This window comes from Bufo bufo, chromosome 8 (assembly GCF_905171765.1).
Source record: "Bufo bufo chromosome 8, aBufBuf1.1, whole genome shotgun sequence".
NCBI lineage: Eukaryota > Metazoa > Chordata > Amphibia > Anura > Bufonidae > Bufo > Bufo bufo.
The window spans coordinates 116,337,986-116,351,062 of record NC_053396.1 but is presented as its reverse complement, the minus strand read 5'-3'; the positions used below and the strand labels follow the sequence as shown (position 1 = coordinate 116,351,062).

General features: G+C 48.8%; 1 protein-coding gene across 2 annotated transcripts in view; it reads left to right on the top strand.

Annotated features, from left to right (window-relative positions):
- THOC2 (THO complex 2) overlaps positions 1-13,077 on the top strand; it is a 140,522-nt gene that overhangs the window by 31,917 nt on the left and 95,528 nt on the right. For both annotated transcript variants that reach the window (XR_005774017.1, XM_040406139.1), the window contains exons 11-14: positions 1,327-1,499; positions 2,612-2,813; positions 4,635-4,676; positions 5,196-5,326. Coding sequence is in view for 1 of the 2 variants with exons in the window: in XM_040406139.1 (XP_040262073.1) it covers positions 1,327-1,499; positions 2,612-2,813; positions 4,635-4,676; positions 5,196-5,326 (548 nt within the window). In the remaining variant the exon portion in view is untranslated. The remainder of the gene's footprint in view (positions 1-1,326; positions 1,500-2,611; positions 2,814-4,634; positions 4,677-5,195; positions 5,327-13,077) is intronic.

Genomic DNA, 13,077 nt, shown 5'->3' with positions numbered 1-13,077 from the left:
TCTCAACAGTTAGAAAATGTCATAAAAGTCAGATATAGTGATGAGCGTATCGACTTCGGATGAAACATCCGAAGTCGATTTGCATAAAACTCGGTTCTAATACTGTACGGAGCTCCGATGAGCCGAAGTTATTGCTTCGCGCATTAACTTCATAAATTAGTTTGTACTGAAAAAAAAAAAATTATAGTAATTCCCGAACTCTGGTTCGGTTCCTAGGTACCACTGAGCCAATACATTCTAATACTTTACAGCTCCTGCTCCGTACAGTATTAGAACAAAGTTTTATGCGAATCAACTTCGGATGTTTCATCTGAAGTCGATTCGCTCATCCCTAGTCAGATAGGTGAGGGTCCCACCCCTAAGACCTGCTGCTATCTCCATAATGGGGCCCACCAAGTGAACAGAGAGCATACTTTACCAAAGTAAACATTGTTTAAAGCTTCCCTTATACTTTAGCTAAATGTCGGCTGTGTATCGGGAAAACGCATGATTGCGCATATTGGATTATAAACATGCCCAATCATATGTTCCTCTGGCAGGAAAGCCAATGTCTGTGTTATCTGACAGACTTATTCTCAGCATTTTGACAGAAATATGCACACTGATCTATGCTGATCACTTTTCATGGTGGAGTTGGCAGGGTGGTTTCTTGACTTCAGACCACCCCCTGCTTGCGACTGGCCTAACTCTAACCATTATTGAAAAGCTTTACTTGGTTACAGTGATGTCGAGTTGGCTCACACATCCGTTTCGCTGGTCCAGCAGGCTGTTCAGGCAGAGAATCAGAGACAGATCTGGCCTAGTCGGATACTGCCTTTCGCCGCCGGACCCCATTGACTATAATCGGAACGTGGCCGCCTTCCAGCAAGAGTGCGCAGTTTTGGCTGAAGAAATAACAATGCATGCAGCATTTTTTGTTTGAGCGAAACCTGGCACTCGTGCCAGTGTAGATCCCTGCCAGATCCGATTATAGTCAATGATGTCCTGCAGTGAAAGGCAGCATCCGACTAGGCCAGATCTGGTAAACAGTACCAGATGAGCTAAACGGAGGTGTGGACCAACCCCAAGTGTTAAGTCTTATAAGTCACTTGTGAATACGGTCTTCTACAAGCCACTATCTCTCTTGCTTGGCTTACTTGGGCTGTGTTCATATCTGCATCCGTCAGAAATGCCAGGCAAAATAATTCTGCATGCTGAACAGCTTTGTCCGGGACAATCTGGCACTTTTGTAATTTTGTTGTGCTGCTCCTATAACAGATCAGTACAGTGTTGATAAGAATGGCAATGTGAACAAGGCCTTACTGATTGCGGTTGGTTTCTTCTCAGGCTCCTGACAACCAGAAACTTGGATTACTGGAAGCTCTTCTGAAGATCAGGGACTGGCAGCATGCCCAAAGCATAATGGATCAGATGCCTCCATTTTATGCCACATCACATAAGCCTATCGCATTAGCACTGTGTCACCTTATCCATGTCACTATAGAGCCCCTGTACCGAAGGTACTTTCACCAGTCCTTTAATTACCAATGTCAATGTCAAGGAGAGTAACACCCCATGGTCTTTTCAGTGCAACGCTAGATATTTTATGTTTGTAAATGAATAATGAGAGTGTCTGTAAAAGTTTAAAGGGGTTTTCCAAGACTTTTATACTGATGACCTATCCCCTGCATAAGTTATCAGTATATGATCTGTAGGGGGGTCTGAGGGGGCTCAGCTGCCTGGGGCCAGCGCTTAGTCCCATTTCACCAGAAAACAGCAAAATGATACAGCCCCTTTAAATAATCCAAATAATACTGCATTGTTTAATTATTTAACTAGTTATTATTCTGGTCTCTCAATGAGGGATCCAAAATAAAGGCAGGCAAGAAGAGGCTGAAATAACATTTGGTTATTAAAGGGGTTTCCCATGATTTTTATACTGATGACCTATCCTCAGGATAGGTCATCAGTATGTGATCGGTGTGGGTCCAGTGCCGAGCAGTAGTGCCGCAGCCGTCTCTTGCTTACCAAACACAGTGCCGTACATTGTATAGCGGCTGTGCTTGGTATCGCAGCTCATCCCCACAATGGGGCTGAGCTGCACCTAGGCAGTGATTGATGTACAGTGATGTAGGCTAAGCTGCGAGCTCCAGTGCCTTCACAAACAGCTGATCTGCAGTGGTGTCGGGAGTTGGACCCCCGCTGATCTAATATTGATGACCTTGGTCATCAATATGAGAAAATAGGAGAACCCTTTTTAAAGGGCTTTTTTTTTTTTTTTCTAACACAACTGATTGTGTTTTCTAAGTCTTGCTGTTGTAATCTCTATTGATAAGGTCAAATGTTGCTCAAACATCAATATTAAAATATTTTCCAGCCCTGTTGCAATTTATATTGATCACAGTTTGGCGGCACGCACACACACATTGATTATTGCCATCCCTACTAATACCGCTGTTGATGGGTTGGGCTGATAATTATTGATACACAATGATCTGGCGACTATACTGTGACACATAGAAGCTACAGAAGCCAAGTGGTGTAACATTTTGAATAAAGCCATATTGTAGAATCTATATGTGCAGTAAATTTTGTATGTAATATCTTTTTTTTTTTTTTTTTTTCCTCCTAGGGTTGGAGTGCCCAAAGGTGCCAAGGGATCTCGTGTGTTCGCATTGTCCAGCAAGAAAGCCCCCAAACCAGTGGAATGCTTTGAAGACTTAAGAAGGGACGTTTTCAGCATGCTTTGTTTCCTTGGACCATACCTGTCGCATGATCCCATTTTACTAGCAAAAATAGTCCGCCTGGGCAAATCTTTCATGAAAGCTTATGAGGTTTGTGTATTTCATTTTGGTTACTGTCGATAATGGGGGGTGGTTTATTAGTTTGATACTCGCTCCGCTGCCAGAAGATACAGGCCTCGTCATAAATTGGGCACATCCTCCAACAGTCCATGCGCCTCGACAGAAATCTACTCCAGCCCCTGACTGCAGGAGATTTCAGTCATTTACGCCAGTTTCTTGGTTAGTGAATTTGCCGGGTCTATTGGCCACTTCCCAGTGCCGAGGGTGGTGTAAAAACGCAGGCGGCACCTAAATTTAAGTATGTTAAGTATTTAATATGTTTAAAAAGCCTCATAACAGGGCCCCGATGTCTTCTCTTTTCTCTTGTGTTGGTTTGACTAATTTCCCCCAAGTGCTTATAAACTTTTATTTGAAAGCTTTTTTAAAATGTGATCACATCATAAAATCTGCATTCCCCATTACATGGAAAGCACACTAATGACTCTGTAGAAATCTGTTAGCATCCACACTTTAGATTGATGTGGTCGTCATGCCCTGACCATGTGTGGGGACTGAATTCAAGGAAGTCAAATAGCATGGATTTCCCTAATTCAAAGAGCTCATTCTCCCCTAGGTTTTATTGGTTGTCACTGACTTGTGTCGTGGAATGGCTTGTCCTATTTTAACCCTGTGGTGTTGTAAATGATCAGGACTTCCGGACCGAATTATTGTCCTGGTGAAGTCCACCATGCTCAGCTTTGCCCAGCTTCATCAAACGTGCCCTTCCTCTTGGGTTTCATTCAGGGGACTGTTTCAGTACGTCTAGATATGGCAGCATGGCCACAGGCCAGATGCTGTGGTGTAGTGTATTATACTGCACTGTCAGCTAAACACATGCACACGGGTATCCCTGCATGACTTTGGTAGTACTGTATACTGTGTCCCATGTCAGCAATCCCCTCACACAATATACTGGGATACTGAATGGGCAATAGAGCAGAGCTGATGAAAAGGAGAATTAGAGCAATTGGCAACCAACCAAGTTGCCACTTTTATTTTACAACGTGCCTCTGAAACAGAGGAGTCTGCTTTGCGTGGTCAGATACTTCAGCCTTTCCTTTGCCAGTCTTGGTGTATATAAGTTCACAAATGAGCCCCTTAGAGTCTACCAGTATGAGTGCATGGACAGACCCTCGGTTGTCAGTTTAGTTTATAATGTTTAGTAAAGTTTTTCTGAATTTCATTATGGATACAAGAATTCCCTGAACTATTGAGAGAGCTGACAGATCTGCTTTGTTTTATACCAGTCAGCCATTTCCCCGTTTTTCTTTCCCTGTAAATTCTAGTCTACTTCTGAGTTGTTCACCTTAGGTAATGTGTAGTGAAATTATTTCTCCATGTGTGAATTCTTTTATTTCCATGTTGCATTTTCTTCTTTAGCAGGGATCAGCAACCTTCGGCACTCCAGCTGCTGTGAAACTACAACTCCCAGCATGCACACTTGGCTGTTCTTGTAACTCCCATAGAAGTGAAAAGATTCTGGGAGTTGTAGTTTCAGAACACCTGGGGTGCCAAAGGTTGCTGATCCCTGTTCTATAGGTTAGTGCAGTATATGAGGGTCCTTTTTAACTCCCGATGTTGGGCCATAATGCGCGCCTTTTGATGATGAAACGGGTCGATTGGCACTCGCTTAAGTCTTCATACTGGCCTTATAGACCCTGTAGTTATGTTCCTTTTAATTAATTTCAAATTAGTAATGAGCGTTTTTATGCATAATAAAAGTATATAAATTTATAATGAAATACTGTGCTTCAGTTGCATGCTCTACAGAACAGTCAAATCAAACTGCGTAATTTACTCTTTTATTCTCAGTTTCAGACTGATTCAAGTAAAGCAGAAGAGAGAGAGAGGATTGTAAGTGTTGTGGTTTTAAAGTTGGGACTTTACTGTAACAAAGTAATATCTGCTAAAACTGCAGGAGTTATAACCTAGTAGAGTTTTAGGCCGGATTTGTGGGTGCGCCGCGGCGTGTTATCAATCAGTGTTTCTCAAGTGTATCATGGCCTGACCATGGGTTGTAGATAGCTATCAATTTGGGCCAGCTAAATCCATGGTTAGGACAGTAACACGGACGGATAATACATTCTGTATATGCTTGTGTTTATACATGTGAGCAAACATACCTACCATTCTGCTAAGATCATTTGGAGTCAATAAAATACAGTCAGAAAGTGGCTGTCATCGGCCTCTGTCTTTGATGGTCTTATCCTCCAGTCACTGATCAGACTAGCCCAGTGTATTTTTCCCTGCAGCATGGTTAGCAAAATGGGAATCTTCTCGCTCTTTTTCTTTTTGTACGGAAAGACATGGAAGTAATTTTGGTTTCTGGTATAACCGCTTCTAACCGATCCAATATATCTTCCTTTACCACAGGAAGTCCTGTTCAGCTGCTTTCTAAGCATCACGGACCAAGTTTTACTCCCGTCATTAACGTTAATGGATTGTAATGCATGTTTGTCCGAGGAACTCTGGGGCATGATCAAAACATTTCCATACCAATACAGGTAAGTTAAGTGTGTTGGGTTTTGAAAGTGCCCTGCTAGCTTGTTACTTTTTAGAACTTACTAGAAATCCTGCTTTTGTTTGATGACCTTCCTGTGCAGCCACCCGTAGGCAGGAAAGAACAGTACTGTTTTGAATGTACACGTCAGTTTTTTTTTTTTTTTGGTCAGTGATTTCCACCAGGGATTGTGAGCCAAAACCAGGAACGGTGCTACAGAGAGATGAGGTATAATAGCGAGATCTGCACCTGTTCTGTGTTTAGAGCCGCACCTGGTTTTGGCTCAAAATCGCTGAAGGAAATCACTGACCGAACACTGATGTGTGAGTAAGGCTGTCATTGGGCTAGTTACAATTTTGGTCTAGTTTTAAAGTGTATAATCTATTCTTTTAAACAAGACCAAGGTTGTGGCACTAGACTAGCCACCTTGCAAGTTACAACCCTTAGAAATTAGTCCCAGTGAAAGCTGTACATATCTGCAGCTTTCATTTCAGACTCCATTTTCTAATAGTTGTATCTAGGGTTGGGCGATATCAAAAATATTCCCACGATAACGATATTGAGAAATTTATCGCGATAACGATATTTATCGCACATTCCATTGGGGGACACAGACCATGGGTATAGCCTAGGTCATTACTAGGCGGAGACACTATGCCAATAAAAAAAGAGAGCTCCTCCTCCCCGGGCTATACCCCCATGCTCCACCGGGAGGACCCCAGTCTTGCTTAGTGTCGGATAAGGAGGTGACATTTTAGACTCTACTCCTGTTTTTTTTTTTTTTTTCAGCAGAGGACGCAGGGTCGCAATTTTGCTTCCCTGGTCTCTAGGTGGAGCGAGCGCCGGGGTCTAACTGGCGTCACCGGCTACCCCCCCTCCCCCAAGAAGTTAAGTGGAACCGGGCTCGACCTGCAGCTCTGGCGGTCTACCAGATCTGGGGTCACCTATCCTGCCGTCCTACCAGATCACTGCCACTCCTTGTGCCAGCTGACTGAAGAGGTGACCTCCGCTGGTGTGGAGCAGAGGGCGAAGACTGCAGGACGCAGATAAGTACACTGCACTCCTGCAGAGCTCTCTGTCCTCCCTCTGTCTCCCGGTGTGACACTTTGGGCCGCTTAGTGGGTGGTTGAAGGGGGGAAGGATTCCTGTCTGGGGCAATCGCTCTTGCAGAAGTGGCAGCTTCCTCGGCTCTCCCACAGCGGTGCTCTATAGAAGCGGGCTCTCCTACCCTTCCGGCGGCTGCGACTCTATTATTTTTCATACTTCCCGCGCGCGCGATTTGACGAGATTTGTGGGCGGAGCCCTATTTCTTCAGCTCCGGCGCTTCCGTCTCAGTGCTCTCCACACGCGGCTGCTCCCGGCTCCACACTTGTCGCGGTAGGATAGGGTTTACTCAGCGTGCTGCAGGAACGGTAGGAGACCCTGACCCCTTTCTTTGCAGGGATTGCTGCCATCATGCCGAAACCTGGGGCCCCCCAAAAATCCAAGTCTGCTCCTCAGGCCCCACTGGGGCCATGTAAGGTCTGCTGTTTGCCTCTATCGGTCACTGGATCCTGTGACTCTTGCCTTGCCTCTGGACAGGATCATCATCCCCCCCTCCCCCCTTCTCCTCCTCTCACTCAGCCCAGTCCCCCCTCTGCCCCGTCGGAGCCCGCAGAACCCGCTTGGGCCTCTGCCATTTCTAGGGCAGCCACTGATTTAGCCCAAGTCTTTCGGGCCGCCATGCCCTTCATGGAACGCATGGCGTCCACGGATCCTGTGGCGAACACCAATCCACTTCCCAGTGGTTCCCACAGAGGACGCTCGGCCGCTAAGAGGCAGCGTGCACAGCAGCATCCTTCCTCGGATGATTCTGCTTCCCCTCCTCGCCTGGAGGCCCGTTCAGACACTTCCCCTTCTCGCAGGGACCATAGATCGAAAGGGGAAAGATCCAGTTCTGACGAGGACACAGAGCTGGAACTCTCGCCCAAACTGTCCACTATGGTGGCAGACTTGGTGGCGGCGGTCCGGGATACTTTTGATATCCAGGGGGAATCTCCTTCCGCTGGTAGCCAGGAATTCCCTCTTTTCCACTCTAGGAAACCACAAACTGTTGTATTCCCCATACATGTCGAATTCGACAAGGTCCTCTCTAAGGCCTAGGACTGCCCTAATCACCGGTTTTCTGCCACGAAACGCATGGATACTCTTTATCCATTTCCGGCAGAAAATGTGCAGCAGTGGTCTTCTCCTCCTAAGGTCGACCCGCCGGTGGCCAGATTGGCTAAGAATACGGCCATACCTGTCTTGGACGGTTCATCTCTACGGGACTCGGTTGACAGGGGTTTGGATTCTCTGTCCAAAGCCATCTTCACTCTCTGGCAGGCACAGGCCTGCGGCCCGCTTTCGCCTGGGTATCCAGAGTGCTTTCCGTATGGTTGCAGCGCCACCATCAGGACCTAGCGGAGCAGGATGCCTCTGCGGACACCTTGAACTTTATTCTCCAGATGTCTCGGGCGACGAAGTTTCTCTGTGAAGCTTCCTTTGATGTTAGCATTCTCTTTTGCGCGGGTTTCGGCCCTTTTGGTCACTCAGCGCAGAGAAGTCTGGTTGAAGGTTTGGGGACGCTGACTCTTCCGCCAAGCGTTCCCTAACTAACATCCCCTTTGCGGGTTCCAGGCTTTTTCGTGCTAAGCTGGACGAGATTATCTCGGACGTGACGGGGGCAAGAGTACCAACCTGCCCCAATCTAGATCCAAGCACACTTTTGGAGCTCGGTCCTCCGGTTCTAGGAACCAGTCCTTTCGTCGCTTCTCCTCTTCCAGATCTGCGGCGGCCCCCTTTCCAGGTGGCTCTCAGGACTCCCGCAAGAAGCCTGCCTTTAAGCCCCAGCCTTCCTGGCGCCCGCGGCCACAATCAGCCTGCCCCGCGGCTCCCAAGCAGTCCTCCGCCTGAAGGGGCGCCCCCACCTCTTACGGTGGGGGGCTGATTGCTCTCCTTTCAACATGTTTGGAGTGCTCACTTCCAGGACGCCTGGGCCCTGAAAATTGTAAAATCCAGTTACAAAATAGAATTTGCTTCCAGGCCTCCGGAGCGTTTCTTCCCTTCTCGGGTTACGGGGGATCTGGTCAGGGCCTCGGCCCTTTTGCAGGCAGTCTCTTCCCTTTTTCGACAGGGGAGTGATTGTTCCAGTCCCCCTGGAGGAGCAAGGCGCAGGTTTCTACTCCAACCTATTCGTTGTGCCAAAGAAAGAGGGATCGGTGCGTCCGGTTCTAGACCTGAAGCTGTTAAACAGGTCTCTGCGGGTCTGGAGGTTCCGGATGGAATCCCTCCTCTCCGTTATTGCTTCTCTTCTTCCAGGGGAGTTCCTCGCGCCTGTGGACATCAAAGACTCCTATTTGCATGTCCCTATAGCAGAATCTCACCACAGGTTTCTGCACTTCGCTGTCGGCGGGCAGCATTACCAGTTTGTCGCCCTTCCCTTTGGGCTGGCTACGGCCCCTCGGGTATTCACGAAGATCTTGGCGCTTCTCCGTACTAGGGGCATATCTCTGTTGCCCTACCTGGACGACATACTGATAAAGGCTTCCTCTCTTCCCCAGGCCAAGGACAGCATCCGAATTACTGTTAAGACTCTGGAACAGTTCGGCTGGCTGATCAATGTCCAGAAGTCCTCTCTTCACCCCTCTCAGAGGGTGACCTTCCTAGGGATGATTCTGGACACCATGGCAGCTCGGATATTCCTTACGGATTCCAAGTCCTCTCGGATTCAGGAGTCGGTATCTCGCCTACTGCGCTCCCGACGTTTCTCCACCCGGGAGTGCATGAAGGTTCTGGGGCTTATGGTGGCCTCCTTCGAGGCCGTCTCCTTTGCCCAGTTTCACACTCTGCCTCTGCAGCGGGCGATCCTGTCCTTTTGGGACAGGACATCGTGCGGTCTGGACTCTCGGGTCCGTCTCGGGTTTGTGTGGAACTCCGTTGGTGGCTGTCCTCTCAAAACCTGACTTCAGGGAGGTCCTTCCTTCCGATCTCCTGGACAGTCGTCACCACCGACGCCAGCCCCCTGGGTTGGGGTGGTGTTCTCCAGGCCCGGACGGTGCAGGGGGTTTGGTTGGTGGCGGAAGCCCGCCTTCCGATCGATGTGCTGGAGCTCAGAGCAATTTTCCTCTCCCTTTCTCATTGGACTCCTCTCCTGGCAGGTCACCGGGTAAGGGTCCAGTCGGACAATGCCACAGCCGTGGCTTACGTCAACCGCCAGGGCGGGACTCGCAGCCGGACAGTGATGCAGGAGGCGGAAAGGATCCTCCAGTGGGCGGAGACTCATGTTCCAGTACTGTTGGCAGTATACATCCCAGGGGTCGACAATTGGAAGGCGGACTTTCTCAGCCGCGACACAGTGAATCCAGGAGAGTGGTCTTTAAATCTGGAGGTTTTCGAGGACGTCTGTCGCCGGTGGGGCTGCCCGGACGTCGACCTGATGGCATCCAGGCTCAACAACAAGGTTCCCACGTTCCTGGCCCGTGCTCGGGATCCGGAGGCGTACGGGCTGGACTCGCTGCTGTCTCCGTGGCAAGGCTTCCCCCTCCTTTATGTCTTTCCACCACTGCCTCTACTACCAAAGGATCTTCGCAAGATCACGTCTGAAGGGATTCCGACCATTCTCATTGTTCCCGATTGGCCTCGCCACGCCTGGTTCTCGGACGTCACTCTGATGCTGGCAGACGTTCCGTGGCCTCTTCCTCTCAGGGAGGACCTACTGTCTCAAGGACCACTCTTCCACCAGAATTTACGGTCACTTCGTTTAACGGCGTGGCTGTTGAGACCGCCATCCTGAAGAAGATGGGCTTCTCGGACTCTGTTGTGAAGACCATGATCAAGGCCAGAAAACCAGTTTCCTCCCGGATATACTATCGTACCTGGAAGGCCTTTCTTGCCTTTTGTGAGAAGCTAGGCGTTTTTCCCCTTCGTTTCTCGGTTCCAGTGGTCCTCTCCTTTCTCCAGTCGGGCCTTGAGATGGGAATGTCCCTGAGCTCCCTTTAAAGGCCAGGTCTCGGCTCTAGCCATTTTCTTCCAGCGATCCCTGGCTCTGCTCGGTCCAGTGAGGACTTTCCTACAAGGGGTGGCACATTCGGTCCCTCCGTATGTTCCTCCCCTGCCCCCCTGGGATCTCAATTTGGTTCTGTCTTCCCTCCAGGCGGCTCCCTTTGAGCCTCTGAGGGAGGTTTCTTTGAGTCTTCTCATCTGGAAGGTGGTCTTTTTGGTGGCCATCACCTCGATCAGGAGGGTATCGGAGCTGGCCGCTCTTTCCTCTAGGGAGCCCTTTTTGGTCTTCCACCAGGATAAGGCGGTGCTACGTCCGGTCCCTTTATATTTGCCCAAGGTGGTCTCTGCCTTCCACCTTTAATGAAGATATAGTCCTGCCCTCTTTTTGTCCATGCCCTGCGAATCGCAAAGGAGCGCGCTCTCCATTCCCTGGACGTTGTCCGTGCTCTGTGAGTGTACCTGTTGGTTACTGCCCCTTTCCGCTGTACTGATGCCCTTTTCGTGATTCCTGAAGGGCCTCGTAAAGTTCTGGCGGCTTCCGAGGTCTCGGTAGCTCGGTGGATTCGGTCGGCTATTGCCGCGGCCTATCGTGCCCGTGGCAGGGTTCCCCCAGCTGGGGGCCTCTTGGGCTAGGCGTAATCACGCCTCGGCATCTCAAATTTGTAAGGCGGCCACCTGGTCGTCCTTACATACTTTTACAAAGTTTTACCAACTGCACTCTTTGGCATCGGCTGATGCTGTCCTTGGGCGCAAGGTATTGCAGGTGGTGGTTCCTGTTTGTCCGCTGGGTGTTTCCCCCTGGATGTGCTGATCTTTTTCCCACCCCATGGACTGCTCTGGGACGTCCCATGGTCTGTGTCCCCCAATGGAATGTGCGAGAAAAGGAGATTTTTTGTGAAACTCGCCTGTAAAATCTTTTTCTCATCTTTTCCATTGGGGGACACAGCTCCCTCCCATTCTTGCCTGTTGCAGGAGGGGTTGGTTTAGTTCTTCGGGACCTTAGGGTTATCGGTCCAATGGCGGTATTCCTTTGTTCTGGTCTCTGTAGTTTTTTGTCTCCTTCTCCTACTGCTTTTGCACGCGCTGGGGTCCTCCCGGTGGAGCATGGGGGTATAGCCCTGGGAGGAGGAGCTCTCTCTTTTTTTTTTTTATTTGCATAGTGTCTCCTCCTAGTAATGACCTAGGCTATACCCATGGTCTGTGTCCCCCAATGTGAAAGACGAAAAAAAGATTTTACAGGTGAGTTTCACAAAAAATCTCCTTATATCGCGATAAATACCCATTTAGAAGAAAAAAAACACTTGGGGCCACAAGGAGACGTTATACTGTATGGAGCACTGGGGCAGCCACAAGGAGATATTATATACTGCAGGGATCAGCAACCTTCGGCACTCCAGCTGTGGTGAAACTACGACTCCCAGCATCCACACTTGCCTAGCTGTTTTCAGAACTCCCATAGAAGTGAATGGAGCATGCTGGGAGTTGTAGTTTCACCACAGCTGGAGTGCCGAAGGTTGCTGACCGCTGATATACTGTATGGGCAGGCAGCAGGGCACAAGGAGACATTATATACTGTATGGGCAGGCAGCAGGGCACAAGGAGACATTATATACTGTATGGGCTGGCTGCTCGGCAGACAGTGGGCCACAAGAGTCACTATACTGCATGGGGCCACCAGGAGACATACTGTCTGGACTTAGGAACTATACTGTAAGGGGGCCACAAGGTGACATTATAATGTATGGGACAACATTTGTAACCCCTCCGCCATCAGTATGTTTTCTTGTTGCTCCTGTATGGGGGCAACATGGAGACATTATAGTTTATCAAGTGCCATCACCATGTGCAGTGCAGCTTGCAGGCAGGGCCAGGGCCGCAGAAGACATAGACAGTACAACCTTTATTTCTGACACCTGGGCTGTTAGGGTCTCTCACTCCTCTTCCCTCACTTTGGCTTGGACACAGACTAGTGACTGATTTTGCGCGCCTCGCTCCTATGCTTGGCCAGTGGGCGGAGACTTGAATATGGGAGCGAGTAGGAGCCGGGGGCGGCCGCTGCAGGAAGTAATATGTATGGTAAGCATATGCACTATACAGGGGCGGGCTGACACAGATTTAGGAGCGTTCAGCACACATATGACCGCTCCTATGAAGTCACCAAATACCACGGTTATTTGGAAATGGCGATATCGCCACATCGCTGTTTCTTAATACCGCGGTATATCGGTGACATCGGTTTACTGCTCAACCCTGGTTGTATCTCTCCATATATCTCTAACATTATGATGTTGTCCTTGTTTAAAAACGTAGATTGCCAATTTTCAAACAAGACCGGGCTCACACCCGATTGTGCTGCCAGACACTTGAAATCCAACTTGCCCAGTCCTAATCTCCCTTGACATAAGGCATCGGTAAAAAGTCAGTCACACATGAAATACTCGGGCGAACCTGTCGAAATCGGCACGTTCAGCTGATGTAGATCTGATATGTACCATCAGCTTAACATCTACTAGGCTCAGAATCCAGGAAAATCCATCTGTATCTGGAAGACTTGTGAGGTTAATTTTGCCAAGTAAAATGGATTTCGGACCTTCACGTTAATTAAACAAAACAACAAAGGCTTTATTGGTATTGCTCTAATCATATGGGTTACACACAATATGCACAATAAGGCTGTTATCTTCCTAGTAATAGTAATTCCTTTGTATGTATCTGTGTGTGTGTGTGTGTGTG